The 17461-nt window shown below is 45.2% G+C and overlaps 1 protein-coding gene across 1 annotated transcript in view; it reads left to right on the top strand.

Annotated features, from left to right (window-relative positions):
- LOC129510193 (epididymis-specific alpha-mannosidase-like) overlaps positions 1-3676 on the top strand; it is a 28173-nt gene extending 24497 nt beyond the window's left edge. The window contains 3 exon segments of the mRNA XM_055326176.1: positions 1258-1351; positions 2157-2311; positions 3540-3676. Coding sequence (XP_055182151.1) covers positions 1258-1351; positions 2157-2311; positions 3540-3676 — 386 coding nt within the window.
- The last annotated feature ends 13785 nt before the right edge of the window (positions 3677-17461 follow it).

Genomic DNA, 17461 nt, shown 5'->3' with positions numbered 1-17461 from the left:
ACTGTGAGCAGCTCACAGGCAGGGCTGGCTGCCCCGCAGGCACCCTCTTGTCCCCAGAGCCCCACCAGGGCCTGGAAGGCACCAAAGATGGCTCAGTAGGAATCCTCAAATTAAGAAGGAGGGAAGGAAGGAAGAGGCAACAGGCCAGATAACACCTTCATCTGATCTAGTGGATCTCTGGGACCCTGGCACATGTCTGTAGCCAAGCAGCTTTCTAACACTGAACCCCATCATCAGGACCCCCCCTTGTCATAGAGGACCCTGGACCAGCAGCCTCTCCTATAAGGAGGAGCATTCCTTCCCCCTTCTGTGTGTGGCCACACACAAGACAACTGGTCTCCTCTAGGGAGCTGGCTCCCAATAGGAGGAGAAGGGTCTGGCCTGGGGGTGTCCCCAGACTCACTAAATGAAGGTCCCACCTCCCTGGGCAACAGTGAGTAAGAGACAGAGGGAGAGGAGCCTCAGGGATGCAGTGAGACACCCTCACTGCTGTCCCCAAGCTCAGGGCCACCTTATGAAGTAGGTATGTGGTCATGGACATCAACGTGTCTCAACCCTACCCCCGCCCCCACCCCCCACCCCCAACAGGACACAGACAACATGCCTGACCCTGGGGCTTGAATCCACAACCACCACCCTGGAACACATCCAAGAGATTTTACAAACCCTTTGTTCTACAGGACCCAGGAGCCCACATTCCCCCGACCCAACACAGCCTCGTTCCTTTCTCCCCTGTGCCACAGGTCCAGTGGGCTCAGCTCATGGCCCTTGTCACTGTGGCCACCAGGGTCCCCAGCTGATGGAGGCCATATGCAGCACCTGCTTCCTCCTTCCCGGGGATAAAGAAGTTTGTGCAAGGGCTACATCCCTCTTGCTCCCTGTGCCTTGACCTGGGAGGGTTGGGGCCACACCACAGCACACAGGGGGCAGGGAAGAGCAGTCCAGCAAGCACTGGGAGGCTTAAGGATGAGCCTAGTGAGGAGCACAGCAGCAGACGAGGGCAGAGACTTGCAGGCACCCCTCAGCATTAGTCCCTGGTGTGGGGGGAGGCCTTGGAGGCTGCCAGATCTGGGCTGTAATCTTCCGTCTGGTGCCCACCAGGTGTGTCTTTGGGCAAGTGACCAGACCTCTATGAGCCTGGTTTCCTTGTCATCAAGGAGGGACTGGGTCAGCTGCCTCCCAGGGAGGTGGAGGGTAGGAAGTGCTGGGCCCTGACTAGAGGATTTGGGGCTAATGTGGGTCTTTCTGTCCCTGAAGGCCATCGAGGGAAGGCCAAGGCTGACCTTTGCCGTGTCCTGCTGCGGCTCCACCACCTGTATGAGGAAGGCGAGGACCCGGTCCTGTCTCAGCAGTGAGGGTTAATCTGCAGGTAAGTGCCCTCAGACCTGGGACAGGCCTCTTGGTTGTGGCCTGAAGGCCCAGCAGGGAGACAAGCCCAAGGTGAAAATCCCCTCTGGCAAAGATGTGGGCAAAGAGATGCCTGTGGGAGCTCTGGCTCAACAAGGAGTAGGTGCTGTTGGGGGCGCAGGGGCACCTCACCCCCCTCTTCCTGCATTCTTGCTGTTTCCCCTTCCTCTGCTCCCTTGCTGAGTCACATTGTCCTGCTGCCGGCCTTGGTCAGCGTGCTGGCTCTTTGCTTCTGCTTGTCCCTGTGGTCACTCACCGCATGGGCCTCCCAAGCTGATATATCAGCAGAAGCTGGAAAGGTAGAGGCAAAAAGGGCCTTCCCCCCTGTGCTTTCTTCTCCTGGAAGCTTCTCCAGAACCTTCCCACCTCCTGGACAACAGAGGCTCCCTTCTTTCAGGCCAGAATGGGCCACCTGCCTCCTTCCCTGCACAGGAGGTTGGGTCTGTGCTTACTTGGCACAGGGGAGGGATAAGGATGCCTGGCCTCATCCCTGGGGCTGCCTGCTGAGCCATACCAGGGAGAAGGGGTCTGGATGCTGGAGGCAGCTCCTGTGTCCACCACCCCCGAGTGTGCTCCTCCATTGCAGTGCCTGGGGAAGCATGCTGGTCCTGGTGTGTGTCCTCATCTCTAAAATGGGGACACAGTTCCTGTCTGGAGATCTGCAGTAAGAATTAAGGAGGAAGTGTGTTGTGCCCAGGGTGAGGCTGACCCCCCACTCCTGCTTTACCTGCTCTGATCTGGGGCTAGAGGTAGCTCACCCTCCCTGTGCTCCTGTCTCTGCAGGCTGTGCTGCAGGGGTTGGGGTCCGTGGGGGCGGTGGAGGAGCGCTCACTGACAGGGACCTGGGATGTGAACACACTACACCGCTGGAGCTGGAGGACACAGGAGCCTCCCCACCACAGAGGTTTGGAAGCCCCTGGTTCAGGCCTTGCCTGGGAATCCCAGCAGCCCCCAGCCTGGCTCAGAGGTTGGGCCGACCTGTTAGATCCAGCCCTGCCCCTTATGGCCTATGGGACCTTGAGCAGGCTCCTTAGCTTCTCTGAATCTGTCCCCTCCTGAATCTACACAGGTCAGTGTGTGTGTGCATGCCTGCATGTGTGTCCGTAGACCACACCCCCTGCCTCTGTCCTGGCTGAGTCGTGACCCGGCAAGCATATCCCAGGGGGTTCTGACATCTGCCATGCTGTGCCTCACACTGCACACACACCATCAGCTCCTGGGGGACTACAGGCATTTTGTGCCTCCCGGTCTTTCCCATGCTGTTCCCTCTGCCTGCATGGCCCTTGTGCCTTTCCCTCTGGCCTGCTCCTACTCAAGCTTCTATGGAGTCCAGGGCTGGATCAGTTTCCTCCTCTGCTGTCCTCTCCCCCTCTTTCCTGTTTGTTGTGGATCTTCTCTGTGCACTGCACACATCATTGTGCCAACTACATAGCTGGACATTTAGTCATGTGGATGGATGGATGGATGGATGGATGGATGGATGGATGGATGATGGATGGATGGAAGATACATAGATGGATGGGTAGATGGATTGCTAGATGGTTGATGGATGATGGATAAGATGATGAATGGGTGGATTAATGGATGGATGGATGGACGGGTAGATGTGTAGATGGATGAGGATGATAGATGGATGAATAGATAATGGATGGATGGATGGATGGATGGACGGTTGTTGGATGGATAGGTCTATGAAAGTGTCAGTGTTTGAATGAGTGAAAAGGATGGACATGGACAGACTGATGGATCTTGGATGGATGAATGATGAACAGGTGAGTGGATGAATGGATGAAGAAGTTTCCCTCCCATGGTTGAATTTAGTGGAACCCAGTAATACAAAGAGCAGGCCCCACCAGATGACCTGAGGGAGAAAGCTTTAGGCATTGAATGTTACACCCTATGGGGAATGAGGCCATGTATGGCCAGGACCACCTACCTATTACCCTCATGGGAAGGCAAGAATGCAAGGGAGCCCATGGCAGTGGGAGTCCCAGCAGGAGGAGGGCACCCAAGGGCCTTCATGAAGGAGCCACAACAGAGTGGAGGCAGGTGTGGTATATGAGGGGGCTGCTGGGTGGAAACATCCTGGGGAAGCAGGTACCTCTAAGGACAGACCACTTCTGCTCCCCCAGGCAGCTCCAGCTCTCACTCAACACCCCTGCAAGGCACCATCTACCCGAAGGAAATCTGGACATTCTTCGTTCACTTTCATAGCAGTAAGCCCAGGGAAGACTCTGAGGCCCCAGGGACCCCAAGAAAAGGAAGATGACCTAAGACATAGAAAAGCAGCATGGAGGGATGGGGGATGAACAGCTGCCCACCTGATAGGTTAATATAGAAAATGGTCAGGTTGGGGGGTTTGTTGTGCTTTAAATAAAAATTGCATTATACAGACCCATAGTCTCCTCAGGCGTAGAGCCGGCCTCTGCGATCCTCCAACCTGGGTGATATCTGTACATACATCCACACTCCCCATGCATGTGCAGGAGTCTTCAGGAAGCTCCCATAAGGCAGTGAAATACCCAGCGTGACAGCAAAGGCACCTGCCACACAGGCCCCATCCCTTCTCACCCAGGCCACCAGTGTTACTTGTGGGCCTAATTTGTGCCTACTGATGGGGTGTAGGGAAGGGTACTTCAAGGTCAGGGGGCCTTCAGAGCCCCTGGGTGGTATGGGAGCCTGGTGTCCATTCAGAATGGCTATGGAAAGGTTACCCCCAGGCCAGGGCAGGAGTCGTAGAAAGAGCAGGCTGACCTGAGTCCTGAGCCCCAACAGGCTGGATGCTGAGAGCAGGCAGCAGGATCTGCTGAATATTTCTTTCTGTTCTCACTTCATGGCTCCTGGGTGGCCCTCCATGGACTGTGTCAGAAATGATGCAGGTATCTGATCTCATGTGACATTCTCTTAGGACAGGGACCTGGGGTGGGAGTTGGAGCCTGAAGGGGATTCCCAGCACCTTCAGCTGCATGAGCTCCTAGCCTCATGGGACCAACAGTCCAGGAGAATGTCCCTTGCCATCAGAGGCAGCCTTAGGGGCCCTTCCTGTGTAACCTCATTGCCATTCCTGTGTGTGCCAGGCTCTGTCCTGGGTACCTGACATGACCTGGAAACCTCTAGCACATTATGTGGTCTGGGTTCTTGACTCCACTTAACTGATGAGAACCATGACTTGGATTGCTCAAGTCCCTCTCCCAGTGTCACTGGGGACTAGCACCATGGCCCCGGCTCCTTGTCCAGGTGGCTGCACTGATATATCAGGCTGGGACCCAGTGGAGGCCACAGCCACACACAGGATGGTGTATCCACTATAGCCTTCTAAGGAGCTGCAGATCTTGAAGAACCTGAAGGGAAGCTGAAAAGAGACTCCTGGATGCTGTCCTCTGGAAGGTGAGGCATCTTTGCGGCTGCTGACACCAATTCCAGCCCCATGAAAGGTGGAAGAGGTGATAGCAATGACCACTTGTGGGCCTAAATCCAAGGGGCCTCTCTGACCCTCAGTGCCCTAGCCAGAAGCACGGGAGAGAAGTAGGTATGGCCAGAGGATTCTGGACTCATTCCAAATAGAAAGCCACAAAGTCCTGCCCGGGCTGTGGGTGGAGGAGGACTCCAGGCATGGGAAATTTCAGGAGTGTCAGTGGCTCACAGAACATCCCTGTCTAGGTCACTTCTCACAGGTTACCTCATCTGGACCCTAGAAGGAGCAGTCAGAGATGACCCACTTTATACCTTAGATGCTCTCAGGATCTGCGTGTAATAGAGGTCCTTCTACAGAGTGAGCCTAGGGCCAGACAGGTGCCCTAGACCTCAGACTTCTTTAGATCTTAGAGATAAAGTGCACATGTCCTGTGTCAAGGAATACCCTGCATTGGATCTGGGGCAGTACCTGTGATTAAATACTGCCATGGGCTGAATTGTGTCTCCCAAAATTTGTGTGTTCAAGTCCTAACCACCCCCCAGGACCTCAGAATATGGCTGTATTTGGAGATAGAGTATTTTAAAAGGTCATTAAGGTAAAAATGAGGTCATATGGATGGGCTCTAATCCAATCCCTATTTTATGCTATTTTATTTTTAAAGATTTTATTTACTCACTTGAGAGAGACACAGAGACAGAGACAGAGAGAGCAATAGAGAGCATGAACAGAGTACAAAAGCAGAGGGAGTGAAAGAAACAAACTCTCCAGTAAGCAGGGAACCTGACACGGGCTGGATCCCAGGACCCTGGGATCATAATCTGAGCTAAAGACAGACACATAACCCACTGAGGCACCCGGGCACCCCTCAATCCTTATTTTAAAGGGAAATTAGGGGGTGCCTGGGTGACTCAGTTGGTGAAGCATCTGCCTTTGGCTCAGGTCATGCATGATCCCAGAGTTCCAGGATGGAGCCCCGAGTCAGGCTCCCTGCTCCCTAAGCAGGGAGCCTGCTTCTCCCTCTCCCTCTGCCCCTCCCCCTACTTGTTCTCTCTCTCTCTCTCTCTCTCTCTCTCTCTCTCTCTCTCTTTCTCACTCTCAAATAAGAAATAAATCTTAATGGGCGTCTGGGTGGCTCAGTGGTTGAGTGTCTGCCTTTGGTTCAGGTCGTGATCCCAGGGTCCTGGGATTGAGTACCACATCAGGGTCCCTGCAGGGAGCCTGCTTCTCCCTCTGCCTATGTCTCTGTCTCCCGTGTGTGTGTGTGTGTGTGTGTGTGTGTGTGTCTCATGAAAAAATAAATAAATCTTTTAAAAAAAGAAAGAAAGAAAGAAATCTTAAAAAAAAAAAAGATTAGGATGCAAACAGAAGAATGATCATGTGAGGACACAGGGAGAAGACAGTCGTCCACACTGCCAGGAGAGAAGCTTCAGAAAGACACCAACCCTGCCCATATGCTGAGGACGTCCAGCCTCCAGAACCCTGAGAAACAAACTTTTGTTGTTTAAATCTTCAGTCCATGTGACTTTATTCTTGGGACCCTGGCCAACTGACACAAACACTGATATTTATGCAGTGAAAACATGATTTTCACAGTAAATGGAATAATGTAAGTGCTACAAATGTCCTCACATCATCTCAGCCGAGGTTTGCCATCAAAGGAAGTAAGAGATGTTTCCTTTTCAGATCTTTTTGAGTTTCGGAATTGCAACTGTGTAAGTATGTAGCTGTAAGTAAACGCATCATTGACTTATAGGAACTGCTAAAACATGAAGTGTATTTAGTAGCCCCGCATCACTGTCCATCTTCCACTTGTATTGCTTTTAGAGTCTTGAGTAAACAAATCTCTCCAGGTACCACCAAGGAAGGGCAGATACCAGAGGGACCCAGGAGGCTGGTAACAAGGCCAGTGACAAGGTGAGATGGTATGGCGAGCATCAGGCCCTGATGGGCCCTGTGCAAAGGAACCCACTGATTGGCTTAGGAAAATGTACTTGACACATCTTTGAGGGAAAAGCAAGTTTCAGACCACCCTCGTATTTGTTTCCCAGGGCTAACGTTTCAAAGTACCACAAGCCAGTGCGCTTAAAACAACAGAAGTGACTTCTCTCATAGTTCTGGAAGCCAGAAGTCTAAAATCCAGGTGTCAGCAGGGCCAGGCTGGGCCCTGGAAGTTCACAGGAAGGATCCTTCCTTGCTCTTTAGCTTGTGGTAGGTCCAGCAATTCTTGACATTCCTTGACTTGTAGATGCCTCCCTCCAGTTTCTCCAACACTGCCATGCTCACAGGACCATCTTGCCTATGTGTCTCTTCCTCTCTTCTTACAAGGACACTAATCATATTGGATGAACGTGATTAATCCACCCTACTCCAGCTTGACCTCAATTGATTACTTCTGCAAAAATCCAATTTCCAGATAAGGCACTGTGGATCAGGACTTCAGTGTATCTTTGTAAGGAACACAATTCAACCCAGTACAACCCTGGATAGTACAGTTTGTGTCTCTGTGTGATGGATATGTATAGAGAGATCTCCAGGTACCAAAAGGTTTTGGGAGATCCCAGCAAAAATTTCTCAAAAATACCCAAGATCTTTGTTCTCAGGAACAGATGGGACTAACAGATTATGACCATTGTCCTTGAGCATTATTCATTGTTCATGATAGCTATAAATTGTAGGTAACCTGAAGATCCATCCCCAGCAGCATGGATAAATAGAGAGTGCAGTGGGTCTCAACGTGTGATCCCAGGACCAGGAATATCATCATTACATGGGAAGCTGTTAGAAATACAAATTATAAAAAAAAAATTATCAAGGTGCCTGGGTGGCTCAGTCAGTTAGGCATCTGATTTTTGATCTCTGCTCAGGTCTTAATCTCAGGGTCATGAGTTCAAGCTCCGCATTGGGCTCCACACTGAGTGTGGAGCCTACTTAAGAAAAATTTAATGAAAAAAAAAGAAATATGAATTATCAGGGGCTCCTGACTGCCTCAGTCAGAAGAGCATGTGACTCTTGATCTCTGGGTCATGAATTGGAGCCCCACATTGAGTGCAGAGATTACTTAAATAAATAAAACTTTAAAAAAAAAAAGAAAAGAGGGACACCTGGGTGGCTCAGTGGTTGAGCGCCTCCCTTTGGCCCAGGATATGATCCTAGAGTCCCGGGATCGAGTCCCACATCAGGCTCCCTGCATGGAGCCTGCTTCTCCCTCTGCCTGTGTCTCTGCCTCTCTCTCTGTGTCTCTCATGAATAAATAAATAAAATCTTTTTAAAAAGAAATACATATTTTAAAGATTTTATTTATGTATGAAGGACACAGAAAGGGAAAGGCAGAGACACAGGCAAAGGGAGAAGCAGGCTCCATGCAGGAAGCCTGATGTGGGACTCGATCTCAAGATCCCGGGATCATTTAAAAAAAAAAAAAAAAGATCCCGGGATCATGCCCTGAGCCAAAGGCAGATGTTCAACCACTGAGCCACCCAGGCATCCCAAGAAATACACATTATCAGGTCCTCTTCTAGACCAAATAAATCAGAAACTCTATGGTGGGCCCAACAATGTATTTTGACAAGTTTTCCAGGTTATTCTTATGCATGCTCAAATTGAGAATTACTGACATAGAGCAATCAAAATGAATGAACTATATTTGCAGATGGCATGATACTATATACAGAAAACTCTAAAAACTCTCCCAAAAATCTACTAGAAATGATAAAGGAACTCAGTATGGTTTCAGGATACAAAATCAATGTACAGAAATCTGTTGTGTTTCTGTAGACTAATAATGAAACAGCAGAAAGAGACATGAAGAAAACAATCCCATTTACAATTGCACCAAGAATAATAAAATACTGGGTGCCTGCGTGCGTGGCTCAGTGGTTGAGCATCTGCCTTTGGCTCAGGTCATGACTCCGGGGTCCTAGGATCAAGTCCCGCATTGGACTTCCCGCAGGAAGACTGTTTCTCCCTCTGCCTATGTCTCTGCCTCTCTCTGCGTCTCTCATGAATAAATAATCTTAATAAATAAATAAAAATAAAATACCTAGGAATCAGCTTAACCAAAGAAGTGAAACACTTGTATTCTGAAAACTATAAAACACTAATAAAAGAAATTGAAGATAACATAAAGAAATGGAAAAACATTCCATGCTCATGGATTGGAAGAACAAATATTGTTAAAATATCTATGTTACCCAAAGCAGTCTACACATTCAATGCTATCCCTATCAAAATACCAACAGCATTTTTCACAGAGCTGGAAAAAACTACCTAAAATGTGTATTATGCCACAAAATACTCCAAATAGTCAAAGCAATCATGAAAAAGAAAAACGAAGCTGGAGGCATCACAATTCCAGACTTCAAGTTATATTACAAAGCTGTAATGATCAAAACCGTATGGTACTGACACAAAAATAAACACATACATCAATAGAACAGAAAAGAGAAATAAGCCCACAGTTATATGGCTAATTAATCTTCAACAAAGGAGGAAAGAATATGCAATGGGAAAAGCCTGCTCAATAAGTGGTTTTGGGAAAACAGAATAGCAACATGCCAAAGAATGAAACTGGACTATATTCTATTACCACTCACTAAAATAAATTCAAAATGGATTAAGGACCTAAATGTAACACCTGACACCATAAAATTCCTAGAGGAGAACACAGCAATTTCTCTGACATCTCAATAGCAACATTTTTCTAGGTATGTCTCCTAAGGCAAAGGAAACAAAAACAAAAATAAGCTATTGGGACTTCATCAAGATAAAAAGTTTCTGCACAGTGAAGTAAACAATCAACAAAACTAAAAGACAACCTACTGAATAGAATATATTTGCAAATGACATCTGATGATAAAGGTTTAGTATTCAAAATGTATAAGAAAAACTGATACAACTCAAGACCCAAAAAACCCCCAAATAATCCAATTTGAAAATGGGCAGAAAAAAATAAATAAAATAAAAATAAAAATGGGCAGAAGATGTGAACATACATTTCTCCAAGACATACAGACACATGAAAAGATACTAAATATCACTGACCATCAGGGAAATACAAGTCAAAACTACAATATCACCTCACTCCAGTCAGAGTGGCTAAAAACAACAACACAAGAAACAACAGGATGTGGAGGAAAAGGAACACTCATGCACTATTGATGGGAATGCAAACTGGTACAACCACTCTGGAAGACAGTATAGAGGTTCCTCAAAAAGTTAAAAATAGGGATCCCTGGGTGGCGCAGCGGTTTGGCGCCTGCCTTTGGCCCAGGGCGCGATCCTGGAGACCCGGGATCGAATCCCACGTCGGGCTCCCGGTGCATGGAGCCTGCTTCTCCCTCTGCCTGTGTCTCTGCCTCTCTCTCTCTCTCTGTGACTATCATAAATAAATAAAGAAAAAAAAGTTAAAAATATCCTATAGTCCATTAATTGTACTACTGGATATTTACCTTAAAAATACAAAAAAATTAAAAAAAAATTTAAAAATACAAAAATACTAATTCAAAGGTATATATGCATATATATAACATATATATATAAATAAACACATCCTATGTTTATTGCTGCATTATTTACAATAGCCAAGACATGAAAGCAACCTGTCTATTGATTGATGAGTGGATAAAGAAGTAAGAAGAAGTGACATATAGATATATAGTTTATTCAGCCACAAAAAAAAAAATCAAAGTTTGCCATTTGCAACAATGTGGATAGAGCTAGAGAGTATTATGCTAAGCCAAATAAGTCAGTCAGAGAAAGAAGAATATGATTTTACTCATATGTGGAATTTAAGAAACAAAACAAATGAACACAGGGGGGAAAAAAGAGGGAGAGATAAACCAAGAAACAGACTCAACTATGGAGAGCACACTGGTGTTAAGAGAGGGAACATGAAGGGGATGAAACAGGCGATGAGGATTAGGGAGTGGACTTGTGATGAGCACTAAATACTGTATGGAAGTGTTGACTCACTATTTTGAATACCTGAAACTAATATTACACTGTATGCTAACTATGCTGAAATAAAAATTAAAAACTTAATTTAAAAAATGAGTGAGCTATACCTACCTGCATCAACATAGGTGAGTCTCCCATACATAAAATATTGAGTAAAAGAAGCAAGAGACAAAGGAGAAACTATGATTCCATTTATACAAAGTTCAAAAATAGGGGGAACCACTATATTATTTACTATTGCATTCAGAGCCAATAAAACAATAAAGAAGAGCAAAGATATAGCTAACCAAAAGTCACAGGAAAGGTTACCTCTGGGAAGGTGGGTAGCAGGAGGACTGAATTCAGAAGAAACACACCAGAAGCTCTGGAAGTGTTGGCATGGTTTTATTGCCTGACCTGGTTGATGTTTATATGTGCATTTCCTTTAAATGCATATATTAGGGCAGCCTGGGTGGCTCAGCGGTTTAGCGCCACCTTCAGTCCGGGGCCTGATCCTGGAGACCCAGGATCAAGTCCCATGTCGGGTCTCCCTGCATGGAGCCTGCTTCTCCCTCCGCCTGTGTCTCTGCCTCTTTCTCTTTCTCTGTTTCTCATTAATAAATAAATAAAATCTTTAAAAAAATAAATAAAATAAAATAAAATAAAAGCATATATTATGGGGATCCCTGGGTGGTTTTGCACCTGCCTTCAGCCCAGGGCGTGATCCTGGAGACCCAGGATCGAGTCCGTGTGGGCTCCCTGATTGAGCCTGCTTCTCTCTCTCTGCCTCTCTCTCTCTGCCTGTGTCTCTGTCTCTCTCTGCGTATCTTTCATTAATAAATAAATAAAATATTTTAAGTATATATTATGATAATTATATATATTATACACTATACTGCATATATAAAATGTTACATATATTCTATATATATATAGTGCATATATACATATATTGTTATGTTCACAGAAACTATTGAAAATGTTGAAAAGGGGTGCATTGTTGGCTCAAGTGGAGGAGCATGTGACTCCATCTCAGAGTCATGAGTGTGAGCCCTACATTAAATGTAGAGATTACTTAAATAAAAATAAAACTTGGAGCACGTGGGTAGCTCAGTCTGTTAAGTGTCTACCTTTGGCTCAGGTCATGATCTTGGAGTCTTGGGATTGATCCTGCCGTCTAGCTCTGGGCTCAACACAGGGTCTTCTTGGGATTCTCTGTCTCTCCTCCTGCTGCCCCTCTCTCTCTCACCCTCTTAAGTAAATAAATAAATCTTCAAAACAAAACAGTGAGTGTTTTGTTTTGAAGTGCCACCTCTCAATGGCAGGTACAGAATGGAGTCACTTGTGCTAAGCCCACATCACCAAATGAAGACTTAACACCTAATTTAATTACAGTTTCAGCTTCTTCCAACAGTTCTGTCTCAAACCAGTCAATCTGGAATCATCTGGTCAGCAGTGACCAGTGAGGTCATCTGCCGGATGGGTCCATGCTGTCCCCTAAAGGAAGATGACCTTACCTCAGACGATCCACTCTGCTGGTAACTTCCTTGTCTGGCCCCTTTCTGCCTACACAAATCTTTCATTTTGCACAGCTCTTGAGAGTTCCTTTCTGTCTGCTAGATGGAATGCCACGTGATTCATGAATCATCATAAAGCTTGTAAGAGCTTCAAAATGTACTCAGCTGAATTTTGGTTTTTAATGGATTGCTTGCTGATTGGACTTCATTTCTTCTCTCTTTCATTTACTGTATTGTTTCTCATTTTTTCTTTTCTTCTTTTCTTTTTTTAAAGATTTTATTTATTTATTCATGAAAGACACAGAGAGAGAGGCAGAGACATAGGCAGAGGGAGAAGCAGGCTCCCTGCAGGGAGCCCGATGCAGAACTTGATCCCAGGATCCCGGGATCATGACTTGAGCCAAAGGCAGATGCTCAATCACTGAACCATCTAGGTGCCCCATTTTTTTTCCTTTTCAATTGGTCAAGCTTTGGTTTTATTCTCTCTAGTCTTTTCAATTTAATCTCAGTTATTTCCTGAGATTTTTGCCCTGATAATCATGAATAAATCTATGTTTCTTTATTGGATATCAAAATAAAATAATCATTATACTTCGCTACTGCACAGAGGTCTTTGTCAGCTATGCTCCTTCCTCTTCCTCCCAGATAAGATAAAGCCTGTGGGCCATGTTAACATCCCCACTCTCTCTAACCATTTCTGAAAACCTCAGGCTTCAGTTCAGGTCTCAGAGAAACAAGCAAAAGAGAGACCAGAAGAAGTACGGCAGTCTGTGCTCTTGTGGGCCAGCAAGTGCAAATAGCAAAGAGAGAGGAGTCCTATCCCTCTTGACATCCTTAGAGGCATACACCAGCCTTCTGCCAACCCTGGGAATGGGGAGTGACTTAACCTCTGAGCATCAGTCTCTCCCAGGACCACAAGTGTTTGAGCAGCTGTAATCCCCACCATCCCACATCCCACCCTCCCCCGCTCACACCAGTGGACTTCCGGGCATCCAGAGAGGACTCTAGGACTCATTAAAGATGGTCTGTGCTGCAGGCTCTCCCTCTGGGCCCACAGCATCACCTCCCCGACAAGAACATCAAGAAGGATAAAAGATCCCTCTTCCTGCCTTTCCTCAAGGTTCAGACCCAAGTCATATGACTGGGAGTTCCAACGTTTCCCCCCATGGCCTTGCCACGTGTCAATGGATCGACAGCAAATGGTTATTCAGGTTCCGACTTGGGGAAAGTCAAGTCCCCACATCATCTATCTAGCTGAAACTGCCTGGCATTATGCTGCCAAGGCCCCTGGAGCTGCCACATGGGACATGAACCTATTTGCAGACCTGCATCTTTGAATTTGCTAATCTGAACAGATGGAAAAGAAAAATGTTATAGATTCTCCCGGAGGCACAAGGGGTGTGTGTGTGTAGAGTAGTAGAAGACCAAGGATGAGGCATTAGGAGGCAGGCAAAAAGAATGCAATGTCTATAGGGGATTTAAAAACAATAATAAGGACAGCCTGGGTGGCTCAGCGGTTTAGCGCCGCCTTCAGCCCAGGGCGTGATCCTGGAGTCCCATCGAGTCCCATGCTGGACTCCCTGCATGGAGCCTGCTTCTCCCTCTGCCTGTGTCTCTGCCTCTCTCTCTCTCTCTCTCTCTCTCTCTCTCTCTCTCTCTCATAAATAAATAAATAAATAAATAAATAAATAAATAAATAAATAAATAAATAAAATCTTTAAATAAATTAAAAAATAATTAAAAAATAAAAATAATAAAACCTACTAAATCTGTCTGCTTTCTGTTATCACTATGTACAGGCAATTCTAAACAATGTCAGTGATAAAATACCCCTCCCTCAAAATACAACCACTGCAGTTAGTGTTGAGAATATATATGAGGTGGGCTGAATAATGCCCCCAATGATGCCCAAATCCTAATCCTGTAAACCTAAATGCCATCTTAAGTGCCCAAAGAGATTTGCAGATAGGATTACACGACCAATCTAGAAATGGCCAGTTTATTCCAGATTATCTGGATGGAGCCCATGAAACCATAAGGTCCTTATAAGAAGAAGGAGGATCAGAGTCCAAGAAGAAATCGAGGTGACCACAGAAGCTAGAGGCTGGGGACAGAGGAGGCGCTCCAAGCCAAAGAACTTGGGTGTCTCTAGAAGCTAAAATCTGGCCAGGAACCAGATTCTCCTCTGAAGAGGGAGAGGTTTGAGGCCATGATGACATCTTGATTTACACTTCTGATCCCAGGTTTGTAATATAACAAATGTGTATTGTTTCAAATCACTAAAGTTGTGATAATGTGTTATAGCAGCCACAGGATATGAATACAATATGTGAGCCTCCAATTAGATCATCCTAATGATTTTTCCTTTTATAAACATGTATTCTACATAGAAGCTGATTCAGAGGCATCCCGACTTCCATGGGAACAGAAACTCCCTGGATAGTGGGATATTGGAATTGTCTCTATCGGCTGTTCATTAATATCCTCTATTATGTCCCTTATCATAAACCAGTAAATATGAGTGTTTCCCTGAGCTCTCTCTGCTATTGTAGCAAACGTAAGGAGGGGGTCATGGGAACCCTGATTTATAGTTAATTTGTCAGAAGTACAAGTAACAACCTGGAATTTTTGATTGGTCTCTAAAGTGGGCACACTCTTACAGGATTGAGCCCCTAACTCGTGGGATCTGACGCTAAATCTAGGTAGATGGTATCAGAATTGAGCCAAATTATACGACACCCTGCTAGTGCTGCAGGAGAATTGCTTGCTGGAAACCCCGCATATAATGGTGTCAGAAGTGAAGCAAGGTATTGTAAGTGTGGATACTAGTGTGAGAGTAATGGGGAAACACGTTTTTCATTACAGATTAGTCTAGTAGGAAAATAATTTTTTTAAGATTTTTTTATTTATTCATGAGAGACACAGAAAAAGAGAGGCAGAGACACAGGCAGAGGGAGAAGCAGGCTCCATGCAGGGAGCCCAACGTGGGACTCCATTCCGGGTCTCCAGGATCACGCCCTGGGCTGAAGGTGGCGCAAAACCGCTGAGCCACCTGGGCTGCCTTAGGAAATAATTTTATGTAACTAAGTGCCTAATGTTAGCAAGTAGATTTTAATAAAATATAAATAAAACCAAAAGGCACAATTTAGGAAACCAGTAAATTATACCACTGATGTAACATTTTATTTTCTTAATACTTTAATTTTGAAACAACAATTTTAAAAGGCAGAATATATATATATTTATGTATATGTATATGTCTTTTTTTTTAAGATTTTAAGTAATCTCTACACCCAGTGTGGGGCTTGTACTCAAGAGTTTGAGATCAAGAGTCTATGCTCTACTGACTAAGCCAGCCAGACGCCCCTTACCCATATTTACTGGTTTATGATAAAGGATATAATAAAGAATATGAGTGAACAGCCAGATGGAAACAAGAGTTCCAAGTACAGGAGCTTCTGTCCTCATGGAGTGGGGATGTATCATCTTCCACATGTAGATGTGTTCACCAATCCAGAAGCTCTCTGAACCCATAAGATTGAGATTCTTATGGAGGCTTCATTGACTATCCAGAGACACATCATTAGAAGGAAAGACATACCTATCACCCAGAAAATTCCAAGGGATGTAGGAGCTCTGTCAGGAACCAGAGTCAAAGACCAAATATTAGAACAGTAGTTTTTCCTAGGGCTCTTATCACTTAGGATTTTAGGAGCTCTGTGTCAGGAATCTGGGACAGTGACTAATATATAGATTTCCCATTATTTCACAAATCACAAGAGCAAAGATCAAACCACTAGGTAGCCATCAAAGCTATTGAGTAAAAAGTTCTGCTTGTTTTTCTTTTGGGAATTTGGAGGAACTTGAAACCCTTTGTGTTGTGAAACCAACAATTGGCCCATAATTATTCTTAATTTCATTAGGAAATGAGAAGCGGGCACCTTGAAAGGCACTGACCCTCATGGAGTTCAATAAAGAAAAATTTTAAGCAAAAGAGGAGACAATTGAAGCAATATCTGGATGTATTTTGGAATAAGAAATGCCCACAATATCCCAAATAGTTTAATTTCACATTTATTACTGCAAATAAAAAGGTAGATGCCATAGAAAGTAGAGGATATTAAAAATTATCCCTCCTGAAGACTATCCACTGGAAAAAAGACAGTGTCTTCAATAAATGGTGCTGGGAAAATTGGACATCCACATGCGAAGAATGAAACTAGACCATTCTCTTACACCATACACAAAGACAAACTCAAAATGGATGAAAGATCTTTTTTTTTTTTTTTTTTGGATGAAAGATCTTAATGTGAGACAAGATCCCATCAAAATCCTAGAGGAGAACACAGGCAACACTCTTTTTGAACTTGGCCACAGTAACTTCTTGCGAGCTACATCCATAAAGGCAAGAGAAACAAAAGCAAAAATGAACTATTGGGACTTCATCAAGATAAGAAGCTTTTGCACAGCAAAAAAACTAAAAGCTTTTGCACAGTCAACAAAACTAAAAGACAACCTACAGAATGGGAGAAGATATTTGCAAATGACCTATCAGATAAAGGGCTAATATCCAAGATCTATAAAGAACTTATTAAACTCAACAGCAGAGAAACAGACAATCCAATCATGAAATGGGCAAAAGACATGAACAGAGATCTCACAGAGGAAGACATAGACACGGCCAACAAGCACATGAGAAAATGCTCCGCATCACTGGCCATCAGGGAAATACAAATCAAAACCACAATGAGATACCACCTCACACCAGTGAGAATGGGGAAAATTAACAAGGCAGGAAACCACAAATGTTGGAGAGGATGTGGAGAAAGGGGAACCCTCTTGCACTGTTGGTGGGAATGTGAACTGGTGCAGCCACTCTGGAAAACTGTGTGGAGGTTCCTCAAAGAGTTAAAAATAGACCTGCCCTAACGACCCAGCAATTGCACTGCTGGGAATTTACCCCAAAGATACAGATGTAGTGAAATGCTGAAACACCTGCACCCCGATGTTTATAGCACCAATGTCCACAATAGCCAAACTGTGGAAGGAGCCTCGGTGTCCATCGAAAGATGAATGGATAAAGAAGATGTGGTCTATGTATACAATGGAATATTACTCAGCCATTAGAAACGACAAATACCCACCATTTGCTTCGACGTGGTTGGAACTGGAGGGTATTATGCTGAGT

This window comes from Nyctereutes procyonoides, unplaced genomic scaffold, assembly GCF_905146905.1.
Source record: "Nyctereutes procyonoides isolate TBG_1078 unplaced genomic scaffold, NYPRO_anot_genome, whole genome shotgun sequence".
NCBI lineage: Eukaryota > Metazoa > Chordata > Mammalia > Carnivora > Canidae > Nyctereutes > Nyctereutes procyonoides.
The sequence above is the reverse complement of the archived record's forward strand: the minus strand, read 5'-3'. Positions and strand labels throughout refer to the sequence as shown.